Source organism: Esox lucius, chromosome 17 (genome assembly GCF_011004845.1).
Source record: "Esox lucius isolate fEsoLuc1 chromosome 17, fEsoLuc1.pri, whole genome shotgun sequence".
Classification (NCBI taxonomy): Eukaryota; Metazoa; Chordata; class Actinopteri; order Esociformes; family Esocidae; genus Esox; species Esox lucius.
In genome coordinates this window covers 17,810,588-17,827,729 of record NC_047585.1, presented here as the reverse complement: position 1 = coordinate 17,827,729, position 17,142 = coordinate 17,810,588, and the positions used below count along the sequence as shown (strand labels likewise).

Sequence of the window (17,142 nt, the reverse complement as noted above, 5' to 3'; positions counted from 1 at the left end):
AACATTTTACAGTATCATGTTGAAGACTTTAACGCAAAAACGTGCGTTTCAATCTGTATGTTACATGTCTTTCTTAACCCGGTGTTGTTTTTAATTATTAGTCCATGTATCATATGCAGCATATATGCAGATTCTAGGCTTTGGGAGGCTACTGTTGTTTTAGCCCATTAAGCCGGGCTTAATTAGATGGGGAAATGGATACATGTCACACGCACGTAGAATTTTCTGATATTATTTTTGAACATTATTTGTATGTTATTCAATAACCTCACACGAATAGCCTTTCTGCAGTTCTGGCTAGTATCACATGAAATACCAAAACAGCTGTCCTTCTTGGGTTTTGTTTGCTTTTGCTTGTAACCTACCTTATACATGTCGACATTTCATCATGACAAATATATATATATTCCCTCATGTTGGAGACAAAATGTCCAGGAGATAGCAAGTTTGCATTCTGAACACCACACAATTCTACGTTTGCAGGATTTCCTGATGTAGGCTAAGTGGAGCGGGGCGGGATCGTCTCGAGCTGTTGCTACACATACATTAGTCAATGAAGGAGAAGCACTATAGGAAGGCCCATCAATACTTTATGCTGTCGCCAGTTACTGCCCAAATCTTTTACTTTCGGAGATTATCTGTAAACTGCCAATATTATATTTTCTCAACTTTAAGCTGTTTTACCTATCCTACTCTTGCAGTTATTTGGTACTTTTCAGTTAAACTGTGGAGTTATTGAAGATAATCTTTTGTTAGGAGTACATTTTCCCACACTCAGTGACTGGCACTGGTGTTATTATGAGCACATTCTTGAACTAAGATATGCAGAGCTGCCAGGATTGAAGGGACTTCAAATCTGTTCTCCCGGACAGCAACTTGGGGAAATTCACTGCTGCTGCCGCTTTGGTCTGTATGGGAAACATCACTGTTCCCAAAAATATATGTTCTAATATTTTAACATGCAATGCATTTAGGTACTGGACATATTTGAAGGGATTTCTTTCACATTCAGTTTGTTAAGCAAAGCCATTAGAGAAAATTTCACAATATGTTTAAAATAATTACCCTCTCAACATGAATACATATAGAAATTCAGAAAACCCAATAATGAACATATTATTTTTCTTTGGGGGGGGGGGGGGGTTCAACAAAAATGTCAACTGACAGTTGTTAATGTCACAGTCAGGTAAGGACCAGGGCTACCCAGGAAGCACAGATGTCTTGTTTTTCAGGCGCGTCCACTAAATTGGGAACCCATGCTGTATGTTTAGCCATAGTTCACAAACACAATGAACCTCATTACAACAACTCAACACAATGCAACAATAAATAGAGATCTTGATTAATTTTGTATTTCAGTAATCCAACATGAATCCAACAAGTAACTGCTACTGCATAGAACAATGCAATAAAAAAAAATATCTTACAGAAATATGTTTTTTGTAATAGGGAGTAGGGACTGCTTTTGGTTATTGACTTGGGCAGCAATGTCTGTATTGTGTACTTTTCACTGAGGTCCCAATACTTGAGCAGGTTTCATCTTAAGGTGACAGAAAAGGTAGCTCGTATTATCACAACTGTCGTCTGAAATACCTTTTGGACTTTCAGAATAAGAAGCATGTCTTTCAAACTAATTCTTAATTGTTTTGTTGGGGAACAGGAGAAGGACCTGCTCCATCGTCACCACCCCCTTCCATTTCTCCAGATAAAGTCAAACATTATAATCCATGAAATATTTTAAGAATTAATTGTATTCATTTGTTTAATATTATTAGCCTTCACCCCCTCACCAAACCGTGTCCTATCTCTCATAAGACGTACAACATGCTCCGTGTCCTATCTCTCATAAGACATACAACATGCTCCGTGTCCTATTTCTCATAAGACGTACAGCATGCTCCATTTCCTATCTCTCATAAGACATACAGCATGCTCCGTGTCCTATCTCTCATAAGACATACAACATGCTCCGTGTCCTATTTCTCATAAGACGTACAGCATGCTCCATTTCCTATTTCTCATAAGACGTACAGCATGCTCCGTGTCCTATCTCTCATAAGACGTACAACATGCTCCGTGTCCTATCTCTCATAAGACATACAACATGCTCCGTGTCCTATTTCTCATAAGACGTACAGCATGCTCCATTTCCTATTTCTCATAAGACGTACAGCATGCTCCGTGTCCTATTTCTCATAAGACGTACAACATGCTCCATGTTCTATCTCTCATAAGACGTACAACATGCTCCATTTCCTATCTCTCATAAGACGTACAGCATGCTCCGTGTCCTATCTCTCATAAGACGTACAACATGCTCCGTGTCCTATCTCTCATAAGACATACAGCATGCTCCGTGTCCTATCTCTCATAAGACGTACAACATGCTCCGTGTCCTATCTCTCATAAGACGTACAACATGCTCCGTGTCCTATCTCTCATAAGACGTACAACATGCTCCATGTCCTATTTCTCATAAGACGTACAGCATGCTCCGTATCCTATCTCTCATAAGACATACAACATGCTCTGTGTCCTATTTCTCATAAGACGTACAGCATGCTCCGTGTCCTATCTCTCATAAGACGTACAACATGCTCCGTGTCCTATCTCTCATAAGACGTACAGCATGCTCCGTGTCCTATCTCTCCATCAGGTGTGGAAATGGAGTTTGCACCAAGGAGAGCCCATGTCCATGTGTCTGACAGTCTGACAGGATCTGAGCAGCTTGCTTAATGTTCCGTTTCTATTGGTCACACCCACACACGGACCCACTAGGTGGTATGATGTGTACTAGGATAGGAATATAAATCTATACATTGTGCGTGCACACAAAGATTAAGTTTCTAGTTTGAGTGGTTGTATGCATAGGATTATACCCAGGCAAATGACGCAAAAACATTCATACTGTAATTGATATATATATAGTGTGTGTGTGTGCGCTCGCGCCTGCATGTGTGTTTGTATGGTTGATTGCTTAAGTGTGGGTATGTGTGGTGAGTTGGTGTAGGTGTTACGAGTTACGGGAAATTGTATAATGTAGTAATAATGTGCATGGATATAGGGCCACATTCCATTCTTTATTCCATTCTCTTCTATCCACCCAGAAATCTAGTAGTGGGAGGTTTCTCCACATATGTCAGTTTTTGGTTTTAGATAAACATATGGGGAGTGGGCTATCAAGGGCAGTGGGAGGTACTTTTCTAAAGGGGAATAAGAGTTGCACTGGCCATAGGATTGGCAACCATGTGTTGATAAGCATGCTATAATAAGCATGTCAGGAGAGTTCAGAGAGTGCGATAAATTCATATTGGGAAGGTCATCTGACCCTTGTTAAGCCCTCCAAAGGCTCCAGTTGGAGACAGACTATTCTGGTGCAGCTTGCCGAAACCAGTTGTTAGTAAATCTTCAGAACAGTATTTACCTTTTTATTAAAGCCTCACTCGCCTCCCCAATGAAATAGCTTCCCCTCCCTTTGCCTTCTAAAACAATTTAGATCTTTTCTTAATTGTTTAGATTAGGGAAGCATAATATTGTAGTAAGAGGGAGAAAAACTAAAAGAAGTTTAAAGCGGCATGCTGCTTAGCAAGTAACTCCTCCTCGCTTTCCGACAGAACCAAACAGGGTGATCCTCTGGGTTTCCACAACTGTGACCGTCTTTTCTGAAGCACTTTATAAGTTGTGTCTGTTGAGACAGTTGTAACAGTTGTGTAGGAGGTGTTTGAAAACAATAACCTGTTTCCAAAAACCCACGCTGGGCTTTTCAAGGGCTGAGGTAAGGTAAATAAAAATATGAATGTTTTTCACACATATCGACGCCCTCCACAAGCATAGGCCTACAACCCTTTATGAGTAGAACCTTTGTTTTGAAGAAAAAAAGATGCAGGTAGATCTCATAATGGTAGGTTTATGAGTAAAGCATACCTTTTCGAAGTGAGTTTCTGTTTCGTTTGACCACTCATGACGGACGAAGGCAGCAGCTGTGTGAACATTACAGTGGTTGGAGCCACCTCCAGGAGTGGCTGTCACTGAAGCCTCACCTGTCCACATTGGAGCCTTACCTGCCTGTCTAACTGGAGCCAAGGACATCTTTCAGCTGCTAGCATCGACCTCCCAATGCTACCATTGTGGGTGTCTATTAATAAGAAAGGATTTTCTTTTGGCGAGGACTAGGTAGCCTACACCGCATTGTTCAAAGGACAGTGCACTAAAATATGGAAATAAGTAGGTTACTCACTGCAGAATAAATGCCTTTTGGTGTCTTTAATAGGCTGAAAAACACACTGTTTACTGAGCTGTGCTGGGTGTTTGATAATCCATGCATTCAAAACACCATCGCCAGCTCTGCAGTGCTTGTGAATACAGTCGTACAGTAAGGTTAAGGCGGTGAGGACAAACGGATGTTGTGACTGGCTGTGGTGGTGAGAAAGCGGTCTGCCCTGTATCCTTGACTGCGTGGCCCGCTGGACCTGAATATTAAACTCCTCACTGATTTGCATTTGCATGTGTGCGACATGAGTTGCACAGGGGCTGCCTGCCTGGGCTCACAGCACAGCTCATGTTTTAATCAGCATGTTTCCCTTTCACAGCTCATCTGCACTCCTGTAGCATCTGCAGGTGCGTTTTGTGATGTTGAGAACACTTTACTCTCAATTGTCAGTCCCATTTCTCTGTATGTTTCTTCAACTCACCTCATTGTTGGTTTTCCTCTAAACCTCCTTGCTTTCTTGTAAGCTTTACTCTGGAATGTGAGTTTGCAGCCAAGTTATTGTACCTTTATCTCAGGACACATCTGCCCTCCAGATGTGCCAGTACTGATGTCTCATATGATGGGATCAGCAGGCTTTACAGGTGTGCTATATTTAAGCAATAAGTTACGAGGGGATGTGGTATAGAGCTAATATATCACAGCTAAGAGACGCATTGCGGAGTGCCTGGACATATTGCTTAGCCATGGTATATTGGCAATATACCACAAGCCCCTGCTTTATTGCGAATGTGAACTGGTTACCTAAGCAACTAGAGCAGTGAAAAGTGTTGTGATGTCATACCACTGATATACGGTCTCATATACATTGGCTGTCATCCAATCAGTACTCAGGATTCAATATGATCCCATTATTGCTATTTCTACTATGACATATTTTGCTTGTATGTGTTATTATCTCACAAAATTTGTGTATTTTATTTTAGAACAATGTATATTTAAAACAATGATGCTTTGGCATTTTTTTTATGCAATGTTGTTCCTGTCAATGAAGCATTGAATTAGTCTGTGTTAAGTTCAGAAAGAGGCAAGGAGAGGATGCCTGTTGTTTTTTAAGCTGTCCCTCTCATGTAAAGTTTTATTGGTTTATTTAAATTGGTACCTTGATTATTTAAAAATGTTCTAAATTGATGGTAAGTGGAGATAGGTGCTACTCACACTGCCTTCGGTGTTGTGTGAGGTGTTTTTGTGGAGGGAAACATTTCTAGATGCCACTGTGCCTGCTCAAGCTCTCCATTACCGGATCACATCCTTCCAAGAGGACACCCAACTGTTCCTGTGTGTCTATATTGCTCCCCTAAGTCTGTGTTGCTTTTCATCCTCTACTTAAGGTAGAATTACACAGATGTCCTCTTCAGACTGCTAGTGTCAATGCACAGTGAATAATTACTGTGCCAGTTGTTTAAGAGGTTCCTCTGAGTCTATCAATCGGGAGTCACACAACAGAGCAAGCAGAACCATCACAATACCAGGACTGAAACCCATGTGAAGTGCAGGTGCGATGTTAGAACCACGCAGCGTTCATAGAGTACGTCATTTGTAATCGTGACAATACATTTTCTCAACACATCTTAAAATTGCTGAGATTTGATTATTACCTCTTTAGGCATTCTGTGTTGAGGATGGTGTTCTGTTCAGGATATTGTTTTCATTTAGTGAACTGCGAAGAGCAGCATTTTTATGACAAGATTTTGGAATTTAAGTGAGATCTTCTGTCACTGAATAGTATCAAAATTGTTTTTGCTGTCTGTAAAACATACGGGAATACATCTTTATTCCCCTGGAGTAAAGTTTCCAAATGATGAATCAAAACCCACATGTGCACCCTGTTCTTTGGCTTCAGACTATAAATGTTGTTTATGTTGATTTTGTGAGTCACAATAACATCCCGAAGGCTCAGCTTACAAAACAAACAAGCTGGGAGCAACTGTTTTCCTGGTGCCATATCTTATTTTGAGCCAGTCTCATTGGAGGGAAATATTCCTGCAGCAACAGGAAATATGAATGGTAATGTGGAATATAATTAAGTTTTGTTTCTGTTAGGGCAAATCAAATCTGAAATATGAAAATGTCAAACCTTAAAAGCCTTTAGCCTTTTTGAAGAGCATTTAGTTTGTTTAAGTTCATATTTCCTTCAGTGTCTGGAAAATGTAATCTTTTTGAAATAATCATTTGAAATGAAGCCATCCACTGCTTTGAAATAATCTGTTAAAGCCATTCCCTACCTTGGAAAATTCTTTTAATTTAATGCCATTCCCTACCTTGAAATAATCTTTTAATTTTTTGCCATTGACTGCCTTGAAATCATCTGTTAACCAGAAGCAATCCAGTGACTTGAAATAATCTGTTTTCCCTTTTTGTGCAAAAATGTAGTGTGTAGTTCTTTTGGCTAACTAGCCCACTACATGGCTAAAACGTAGTTAACTAAAAACACTACCAATATTTCAGTATAGTTCAAATACCAGCAACCTATTGCAAATTGTAGTTAAAATACTAGTTGAACTACTTGTAGTTTACTACTCCCCAACACTGTGATTGTGGTTAGTAACATTATTTAAAAATAAAACACTGCCTTTTTTGTTATAGGATTTAGCATTAAGAGGTACAGGAGCTCCCCCTACTGCTTGTGGCTGGGATCACTTTACTGTTGGTGAATAGTGGAAGACGCCCATTTATTTCTGGCTTAACAAAACTAGATGGCTAACCAAACTACTGGAGAACACATGGTTGAAGTTGCAAGGTAAGATGAGTGTATCTAGATCAACATGTGCTGTACACATTTGTCCAATTTTAATTAAGTAATAACAATGTTCTCTCTGTCTCAGCAGGTGAGATTTTGCTTGGTGGAGGTTTGAGAAGCACAACCTCATGGAGGTCAAAGGTCGCCTAATCACATCCATGGGTGTGGGGGCTCCAGGTGAGTTATCTCATTGGGATGTACACCTAACAGACAGTATTGATGCTGTGGTATTGAATGGTGCATAAATGCTTTTCACTGTAACGTTTGGCGTTTACATAGTTCCTGTGTCATTATTTGCTGTCTCTGAATGTGTTTGTTGGTGTGTAGATCAGGACAGCAAGATGCGAGCGGAGCGCATCTCCGCACTGCAGGAGAGAAAGCAACTCTTGGAGGACCTCCTGAGCAGCCGTGTGGGAGAGCTGAGACGAGTGTGTCTGCAGGAGGCGGTCAGTTCTTCCCTCCTACCTTTTAACTGCCTGGCTCAGGACAGGTTAGAGGAAAATATTTGAAAGCATAAACCAACTTTGGGACCTGCTCAAAACCACTGTAAACTTCTACCACCTGAAAGAATCAACTGGGCTTATGGAGCTTTGCTCATCAGTCGTGAAAATGTAGTGACACGGTTTCAGTGTTAGCCTGATATCTCCAGAGCCAGTACCCCCACATTGTCCCTGACAGCTGTTCAACCCCCCCCCCCCCCCCACCCCCCCCCACCCCCGCCACTTCTGGTTGGGAATTCAATACAAATGTTTCTCAGCTGCTCAGATTGTTCATGCCTTCACTCTCTAAAAAAAAGATGTGTTTAGTGTATTTTGATTTGGTACTCCATGCACTTCCATCCAATTAGTACTAATCTTGCCAAACAGTTTCGTTTTTAATTGCTGATCACAGTGGCTACAGCTCTAGCACATTTATTTCAGTGCAACAATTAACTATTTTAAGATACAGATATTGATTAGTGTTTATCTATCAAATCTGTCCATTCCTTTATGATATAACCATGTTGTATAACAGACAGTATGACATTTGTCTGGACATTATGAAAGCTACATGAAAACATTTTTTTTTTAATCATAGTATGCCATTTCTGTTGCATGAATGCCATCTGCAGGAGTTGACCGGGAAAGTCCCACGTGCTTTTCCCCTAGAGACCGGAGAGAGAGTTCCAGTGGTACAGCGCAGAGCTTGCATGCCATTTAACAACACTATGGAAGAGGTCAGAGGACATTCTCCAGAAACCACATTGGTCACATAGGACCTGTATGTCGGTTAAAACATGTTATCGGCACATGACTGACTAAGGGTCCGCTTTGTGCAGGACGAGGCAAGTCAGCGAAGGCAGATGAAAACCCTCTTCAGCGGTGCTTTGTACAGACACTCAGAATCAGAGAGGAATGTCCCCAGCAGTAGGAGAACGGTTCACCGGGGATGCCACACAGGTAAGGATGGGTGGTGTACAGCAGTTTTCTGTGTTAACGGCTGTATGGAGCTACATGCATATTAAAATGAACACTAAATCGAGTGGCCACTAAGCTGCCACCCACTTAAATTAGACCACTTTGCTTGATATGGCGACGGGTTCTGAAACAGTGTCTTGTAACACCACCTAATTAAATAGTTGTGCAACACCATACAAGGAGCACTACAGGAAGATAATTAACAGTAAGGTGTCGTGTTTAGCGAAGATTACATTTCCCCTGTCTTTTTGTGTTGTTTCTGTTAATTTAAGCTTCATAACGTGTTGAATGTGGGACATTCTGCCTTGTCATGCTCTAGTGACTCCTTTTGGTAGGTTGGGCATCTGCAAGCTCAATCATGGTTGTTTATGTGGGAATATGCTCTCTTTCATAATGGAATACATGAGTAGTGTGATAAGAGGCAGACTGGCTTGACAATAATTTGTATTAGTGCAATTAATTAAATATTTGGGAACAGCTAAGATGGTAGCAGTTCCTGTAGCATTCCAGTTGTTGCTCTGTTAGTTAGTATTGGCTCTCGAAAGTATCTCTAATGTGCATTCACATGTTCCTCGCATGCAACTCATGCCCACCTGAGAATCTCTTTTCAGAAATCTCTTTTCAGTGTTTGAGGGGTAAAAAAAACAGTTGGCCATTAAATCTTGCTGGATTGAATTAAATGTTACTCCTGTGACTCTGTACCACTGTCGATTGTACCATTTGTTTTTTTTCACGGCCATGTTAATGTGACGACCTGTCACATTCACCAAGGTAATGGGTGAAATGGATTCAATGAAATTCACAAGTTGTTTGTTGCATCTATAAAAAATATACTTCTTGGTCTGGGATTTAATACATCTTCTCAGCACTTGCATCACAACATAATTATAGTCAGTTGAATGATTAAAAATCTTGTTTGCAATATAGTTATTGTCTACATATTATAAAATCCTAGAAAAATGAATACAAGTGTTGCTGCTCATGGCAAATGGAGATGTGGTTGAGTCGGTAACATCCTTAAGTGGTTCCATTGCAGTGCCAGATCCTGCTTTCACTCCTTAAACTCCATACAGAAACATTTCGAATTTCTGTTTCGACGTAAGCTGATTGTTCATTGAATCTAACATACTTATTGGTATTGTGATGCTGCATTTTACATGCCCCTAAAACCCCCCAAAATGTTCACAACCCTCAAAGATGAATATTCAGATTGAAGAACCACACTGGTTGTTTCATAATACTTCCATTCTTTTAAAAACACATTCTGTATGGTAAGACATTCAAGCACCCCCAAAACATTGATAGCTAAAGAAGAACAACAGGATTACCCACTGGTTAACCCTTAACCTCACAGAAGTTGTAAGAATTTCACTTTGACATTAAGCAATTTCCTCTCCAATACATTGATGTGATGACCTTTGTTTCTGCTCCTTGCCTTGTGATATATTGACGTTGTTGTTACATGTGATATTCTTAGGTTGGTGTTTGCCTGTGATATTCTGAAGTTGGGTTTGTTTGTTCCAGAAGACACAGTGATGTCGGAGAGTACTAGTTCCATGTCAGATTCAACATCCCATGACAACGGTGAGTCATCCTCAGCTGCGAACACATTCAGGAGAGTTAAATCTGTAATAGCCGGTGTGTTCTTTTGTCTGTTCCACTCATGCATCAACGTCTAGGAAACATATTCTCCAGAACTCTGGGAAAATACTGTGTTGTTATATATTTATCTTCCTAATCTCAACTACACAGCTGCTGTCTGAAAGCTGTTTCACATCAATGTGTAAATTGTGAGTTTATGACTCACCACCGTCTTCTCCCTCCCTCAGAGGAGTCTTCTCCCAGTGTAGCAGCAGACCATCGCTCCATGTCTCAGCCCCGGCTCACCCTGGGCAGCCCAGACCACCGGGTGTGTAGGAAGCCTTCCCCAGTGGAGATCTACTATGAGATGAGGATGCGCCGTAACTCTGTGACCAGCTCCATCAGGTATTGTCCATAGAGCCTGTGTGTGTGTACCTATCTGTGTGTGTGTGTGTGTGTGTATGTATCTGTGTGTTTGTGTGTATATGTGTGTATACGTGTATCTGTGTGTGTGTGTATGTGTGTGTGAATGTGTATCTGTGTGTGTGTGTGTGTGTGTGTGTGTGTGTATGTGTGTGTATGTGTATATGTGTGTGTGTGTGTGTGTGTATATATGTGTGTGTATGTGTATCTGTGTGTGTGTGTGTGTGTGTGTATATATGTGTGTGTATGTGTGTGTGTGTGTGTATGTGTATATGTGTGTGTGTATGTGTATCTGTGTGTGTATATGTATATATGGCTCACACACTTGTAGCTGTGGGTTCTGGCAGTGCATGTGCAGTGGGGCCCACCACCACGCACGGTTCCATGTGGACTCAAGGGCCCCCTAGATGACGTCTGCATGCTTGGGGCCCAAGATTTTTGAAGACAGAGTTCTGCATGTTTAATCTGGGTTCATGTTGTGTGTAAGGTTTTTGAGGTATATTTCTGCAGACAGAATCCTGAAAATTCGGCTTCCTATATTTTGGCCATAAATATTTACTGGCAGGGTTGTGCAACGGTCTTGTCTGTAATTGGTCACATTGTGAGAGCATTCTAGCCCCATGCATTGTGGGCACATACTGCCCTAGGTATTTGCATTTTGAGCGCTTGTCTCCGCGTCTTGAATGCAGAGTCTTAAGCGATTCTGGGTCCCAGCAGGCCGTAGCTAACACAGGGAAAGGGGAGTATGATTCATAGGTCCCATGACTTAGCAGGGCCCACCGATCGTAATAATTTCAATGTAGGGGTCCCAGGCATATATCTTTTCAGGGGCCCCAGGATTCCTGGCGACAGCCCTGGGTCCCAGTGAGAACTATTGCACGGCTGAACATGATCATCTGTTGTTATAGAATGATGCTTGCAACTTGAATGATGCCTTAATGTTGTTCTTCTGCTGTCCCAGACAAGATAATGTCACAGATACAGTGATAAGATCTCCTAAAGCTGTTGTTTGTATGGGCCATTCTAACTTATTTTTGACTTCAAAAACTCCCCGGAGCTAGTGCATGTCTCTCAATCTCATAAATTTGGACAGACGTATATAAAAAAAATAAATGTTGTACTTTGTTTTTCCTGATGTAGTAGAATTTTAGTAGTCCCACTTCGGTAGTCAGACTTCAGAGTTTGTAGCCATGCTGGAGAAGCGCCTGATCCCACTACCTGGTATTATTTGCAGTGGTGTGGCATAAGACACATTCATTCTACAGTCTTTTGATTAGTTTGTTTTGGTGGTGACATCAAAAGGACTACATATTTTAGAGAAAGATGTTTCGAAATAATTATATCTTCATTTTTCAAAGTAGTAAAAGACTAACTCAGGAGTTTGAATCCTGGTCATGGCATACATGTCTGGATGTCTCCCAGAAGCCAGTGCAAATTGACTGCCTTGTGTTCTGACAAATCCTTATGGTAGGTCAGGCCCCTGCAGGCTCCATCATAGAACCCTGTGTACATCTGCATGGCTTGTTCCTGTGTCAAATGCTATTTGCTGATGGTGTTTTTTTTTCTAGTCCTACGCATTCTCTACCAAGGAGTGCATCTAATGTTGAAGGCAGAAGTGTTCCTGCTACCCCCCTCCTTGCCCGAACCGCTCCAATCAGTGTTCATGTCAGGTAACATTCCTCCGCGGGTCTACTGGTTCTGTTCAACGCAGCACCATTGCTGCCCACCACAGTGTTATGACAGAGGCAGGCAGAATCACAGAGGAGTGCAGAATTTTATTAGAACAAGTCAACATTTGCATCATTTGGCTCTTCAGATCTTTCCAATGCATAGTATAAAATCGACTTGTATCATGCTCTTTTTAATAAAATATTCACAGGTTTAATATGGCTCAAATAAATCAGTTCAATATGAATTGTGAAGATAGTGTGTTATCTTATAACAATAAGCTCATCCAGGTGATGGCTGTCTATCTGTCGTTCAGATTGGATGGCTCCGGTGGGATTGCGTTAAAGCAGTGGTCTGGCAGCCTGGATGTACCACATATGGTGCCCCTGGCTCAGGAAGGCTCCTCCTCAGACCGCAGAAGCTGCCCTTACAACTCCCGTGCACGACGGAGCAACAGTTCTGAGGCGCTACTTGACCGCTCCAGTCTCCCCGATGACCCGGCCCCCAGGAACGGGATGCCCCCAAGAGGGGGGCCCTACAAAAGCTCAGAGGCCCTCACCGACGGCAAGCTCCGGCACATCCACCTCGGCAGTCCCGAGAGGCACCTGGACGGCTCTACAGAGCAGGGCAACATGCGCCTGTCCATGGGTGGGAGGGGAGACACGGGCGGAGGGGGTCACAACGAGCTTCTAATGGATTACATCTGGGGGAAGCAGAGGATCCAGGTGCAACACCAGCTGTACCAATCAACGGGCCGAATCTGGCAGGACATTTCCTCCCCTCGATCCTCCACGGCCGCAGCGCCTCCTCACGTCAATGGCTTCTCCCACTCCCAGGTGCATCTCCCCAGCGCCGCTCCCCCCTACAGCCCGATGGCGGTCCGCGGCTCCCAGGTTGAGCCTCGCCGAGTCAAAGTGACCCGGACCAAGTCCTGCGGACCCTTCATCCCCCTGCAGCAGGACGCCATCCTGCTGTCCGCCTACGAGTCTCCCCACCCCGGCCCGGGCCCCACCACCTCCTCCATCCCCAACCTGCACCCCTACCAGACGGAGGTGTGTGGAGCCTCGTTCAGTCGCAGGCCTCCCCAGTTCTCTCTGCCCTCCGCTGAGGACTCGGCGCGCAGCCTGCATAAAGCCCTGGCCCTGGAGGGTCTCAGAGACTGGTACCTGAGGAACTCCCTGGGGTACCCAACCACCACGCCGAAGGGGCACGACGCAGGGGTCTCCCGGCTCTCACACCCCCACCCTGCGGCGCACCAGGCTCAGTCTGTGCCAGGCGAACCGCTCCATAGGTCTCATATGTCCCAGTCAGCCAGTTTCCATGGACACCCGCTGCATGGAAGGTGAGCATCTCTCTACTTTGGACTGATTATTGGTGACGTCGGCACAGGGGCACATTACGGTTGTTTGCCGGGCACTGTTGTAATTCATGCCCTCTCTACGACAGGTCAATGGAGTTCTCACTCTATCAGGAGCCGCTTCATCCTCAGATGCAAGACATGACTCCAAAGGAGCCCAGCGCTGACCCAGGCACATTGGTTTAATGTAGCTGAATATGTATTCAAACACACATGTACACATACACACTACATTTTACTATCTTTGTGGGGACATGATTAACATTATTCTAACCCTAACCTCATTTGTAACGTTTGCACTGAACATAACCCCTAAGCTGGAAAAAAAAGGCTGTTTATCTCACAGGGAACATCTCCAGAAGATAAAATGTTCCTTGTGTTACTAAAACTTGTACACACACACATATTTGTTTTTCTATCTTGGTGGAGACCAGAAACCCAGAAATCCATGCTCCCTAAATCCTAAATGTAACTCTAACCTTAACCTAACCAGAACATGAATGTAAAAGTAACCTATATTCTAAAACTATGCCAAATTGCGAGTTTTTCCATAAACGTTACCCCGAAAACATGTTTTTTCTAGTGGGGAAAGGCCAAGAAAACCTTGTGAGGACTGATTTATCATCCTTTGCTATCTTTGCAGGGACTTCTGGTCCCCACATGTACACACTGACCTGGATCACACACACACACGTTTGACGTTTGACTAGGCTTGTGAGGATGCCTCAAATTATTCCCATCCAAATACTTTTAACTCTAACCTTAACCTTCACCCAAAATGCAGAAAAACTAAAGAAAAACACAATGCTAAGTCTAATTCTAAACCCAATTGTAATTATAATCCTCAACGTAGCCCCTACACTGAAAATAGCATTTTTAATCACTGGATACTGACAAAATGTTAAAGTTAAACCTCCCTTGTGGAGGTTTTGATCCCCACAATGACAGTAAAATCTGTACACATACACACCCACAAATGTAGTGTACACACACAAACACACAGATCTGAACAATGTAAGAGGAGCTGGTGTAGGTGTTGTCACAAGCTAATGTAGCTATATATATATATATATATATATATATATATATATATATATTATAAAATAAATAGGAAAATGCAGAAAAAGACTACAGCCAAGCTGAAGGCCCTATGTGAAAAATGTTCCCACAAAACCTTTGACATTGATGTCGCAAAGCTAAGAATGGATTTGCACTGGAGCTGACCCTGGAGTCACTGAAGTTATTGTTATTCTGGAACTACTACTGTATTATATCCTGGAACTACTAGTATGCTATATTATACCACTGGACTGAACCAAGCTTCATGTAACAAAGATCCTCCTGGTTTAACTGAACAAATCTCTCAATATATAATTTTTTACTGAATATAGTATTCAAAATACTATTTTGTATCATCTAAGATATAAAGAATAGTTATATAAAAGAGGTAATTTATTGCTCATTAGTCTTGTGATCTAAAAAAAAGGATGTAATAAAAACTCATATCATCTATTTAGACACAACCCCGAACATGTACATTTTATGTGTTTGAAAACATAAATAAGACATATGTAGAATTACAATTTAATCACTTAGCAGAAAGTCTAATCCTTAGTGACTCACGTACAGTATGTCTTATCTTTTCATCTGTCTATAAAACATAAAAACATACACATTTTAGCCATGCTTGCTATTTCTCATGTTTGTGAATGAATGGGACTTACATTGTAATATTGTAGACTGGGGAACAAGACCAGAGCATCCATGTTTACAACAATTGTGCTTTTGAATAATCTACAATGCTATCACTAATCATTTTTTAAGCTTGTTCTTCAATCAACAAATGAAAGCAATTCATAGTTGTCAAAGTCTTTTATTTCATGTTTTCAAAGGTAATTTATTTCCAGCTGCTGAAAGAACAGTAGCCAAGTTGAAATAAAAACTTGAGGGCTTAGAGGTCTATGACAGTCATTTATAGATACGATATTCCTTTGTATTTATTCAGTTGCATAGCCAGTATTTCTTCAGAGCACTTTATAAATGTTATAAGCCTTAAACCCTTGAAAGCAAGTGCAAAAGTGGGAAAGGAAATTATACGCAAGAGAGAACACACTATAAACCGAATATGGTTCACAGGGTATCAAGTTTCAGCAGATGAAAGTGTTACTCGTTTTTTCAAAGGGTCTACATCAACTGATGAATGTTTATAGCCTAATTGGACATTTAGTATAAAATGGATGGAGTGTGTAGTGCAATACATATTGTCATGCGTTGTCAAGAATTAAACACACATTTGGATCTCTATATATCATGACAACAAGCCAGATTGGATGCTAAATTCGTTTATTAACTGATGTCAACTTAATGTGTAGAAATGAAATAGGTTTGAGGTAGATGGGACTGTAATGGTGATGGTGGAATGATGTCATGAGCAGGCCTTATGTCAATCAGTAGTCATAGGTGTGTGGTGACACAACATAAATTTATACAACTCATTTTATCATACGTTCATCTTCATCACTACTAACCCACATTCATATTAACATAATGGGGGGAAAAAACACATATTAATGAATAACAAATGATATGCCCAAATGCCACCAGAATTTAAGAACAACACTTTCATGAGCTTCTCACAACATTTGCTTGTCTGTTCTTATGTAACTTGAGGTACATGATTGTATACCAGTAAAACAGGTCCGCAACAATAACATGAATAGAAGAAATCTTCTAGACTAACATGGCAAGTCTAGGTGTATTTACCATGATGTAGAATGTCATCTGGAAAAGACAAACATACGTGTAGCAAATAACATTTCATTTTACAGTTAAAAGATCTGACTCATGATTGTCATGGCTTTTCATCTGTTGATTGTTTTTCAGGTGAAGATATTCCTTTTAACTCAAGTACCTTTATTGGAATGTAATATGGTTTTAAATGTTGGTGTTTTCACATTCAATAGTTAGTATGTGAAGTTCTTCCAGCTAGTCAAACCTGAAACTGATGACCAAACTGCTGTGCATTGGGGATCCTAAATGTATTTTTCAGGTGATGTACTTATGTCTGTAGAACATAAATTAAAATGCATTTAGCTTGAAGCAAATGTATCCAGAATATATATTGTATATTTATGAACTTATAACATTTTGTATCTATTTGTGAAATACACTTCTGTCATAAAGCCCATTCAGTTCTCAGCACCAGCAAGGGAAATGTGGTGTTAACCAACATTTACAAGTATATCAGTAGCATCTTTTTAGAGAAATAACTCAAATGGATTAAGTTGATTGACTGGAATTGTTTGAGACATATTGATTGAAATACCCTTCTGTTCCCCCCATCCCATTATGCTATATTTAAAAGGGTGAGAAAAACTGTACTGTTTGAGGATGGTAGACATTCATTTCTTTTTTAAATAAAGTGTCATGGTAAATTCTACATTTTGACCTGGAATCATTCAAAACGTCCTACATTAGCTTTTATGTATTTACAATACAATGGCTGTGAGTGATGTGCCTACATTGTATCATTGCTTAGTATATCGCGTCAGGTCATTGCTCATTGCCTTATTCTACTTAGTGGGTTTCCTTGCTTTTAACTCTATATTTAAAACATGTACTGATAGCCTGCCCTACTTAAACTCATAGC

At 41.2% G+C, this 17,142-nt stretch overlaps 1 protein-coding gene across 8 annotated transcripts; it reads left to right on the top strand.

Moving 5' to 3' along the window:
- On the top strand, window positions 1–16,925 carry ccdc120 (coiled-coil domain containing 120). 8 transcript variants are annotated; one of them, XM_020055953.3, is made up of 12 exons: window positions 1–4,851; window positions 5,603–6,274; window positions 6,854–7,007; window positions 7,096–7,184; window positions 7,335–7,453; window positions 8,119–8,223; window positions 8,326–8,446; window positions 9,989–10,048; window positions 10,294–10,450; window positions 12,037–12,138; window positions 12,453–13,478; window positions 13,583–16,925. In XM_020055953.3, exons 4-12 carry the CDS (start codon window positions 7,136–7,138, stop codon window positions 13,677–13,679), a joined length of 1,836 nt encoding a protein of 611 aa, XP_019911512.1. In that variant the 5' UTR covers window positions 1–4,851; window positions 5,603–6,274; window positions 6,854–7,007; window positions 7,096–7,135; the 3' UTR covers window positions 13,680–16,925. The 8 variants fall into 8 exon arrangements, with proteins under 8 accessions (XP_019911512.1, XP_019911510.1, XP_019911513.1 ...); XM_020055951.3 differs by having other exon boundaries at window positions 5,599–6,274; XM_020055954.3 differs by lacking the exon at window positions 5,603–6,274 and having other exon boundaries at window positions 1–906.
- The last annotated feature ends 217 nt before the right edge of the window (window positions 16,926–17,142 follow it).

Excerpts from the sequence above, each read along its gene's own strand:
- ccdc120 (XM_020055954.3), top strand. The coding sequence starts at position 7,136 with ATGGAGGTCAAAGGTCGCCTAATCACATCCATGGGTGTGGGGGCTCCA. Across the intron at positions 10,451-12,036 it reads TCTGTGACCAGCTCCATCAG|TCCTACGCATTCTCTACCAA; the intron begins GTATTGTCCATA and ends TTTTTTTTCTAG. Across the intron at positions 13,479-13,582 it reads GGACACCCGCTGCATGGAAG|GTCAATGGAGTTCTCACTCT; the intron begins GTGAGCATCTCT and ends TCTCTACGACAG.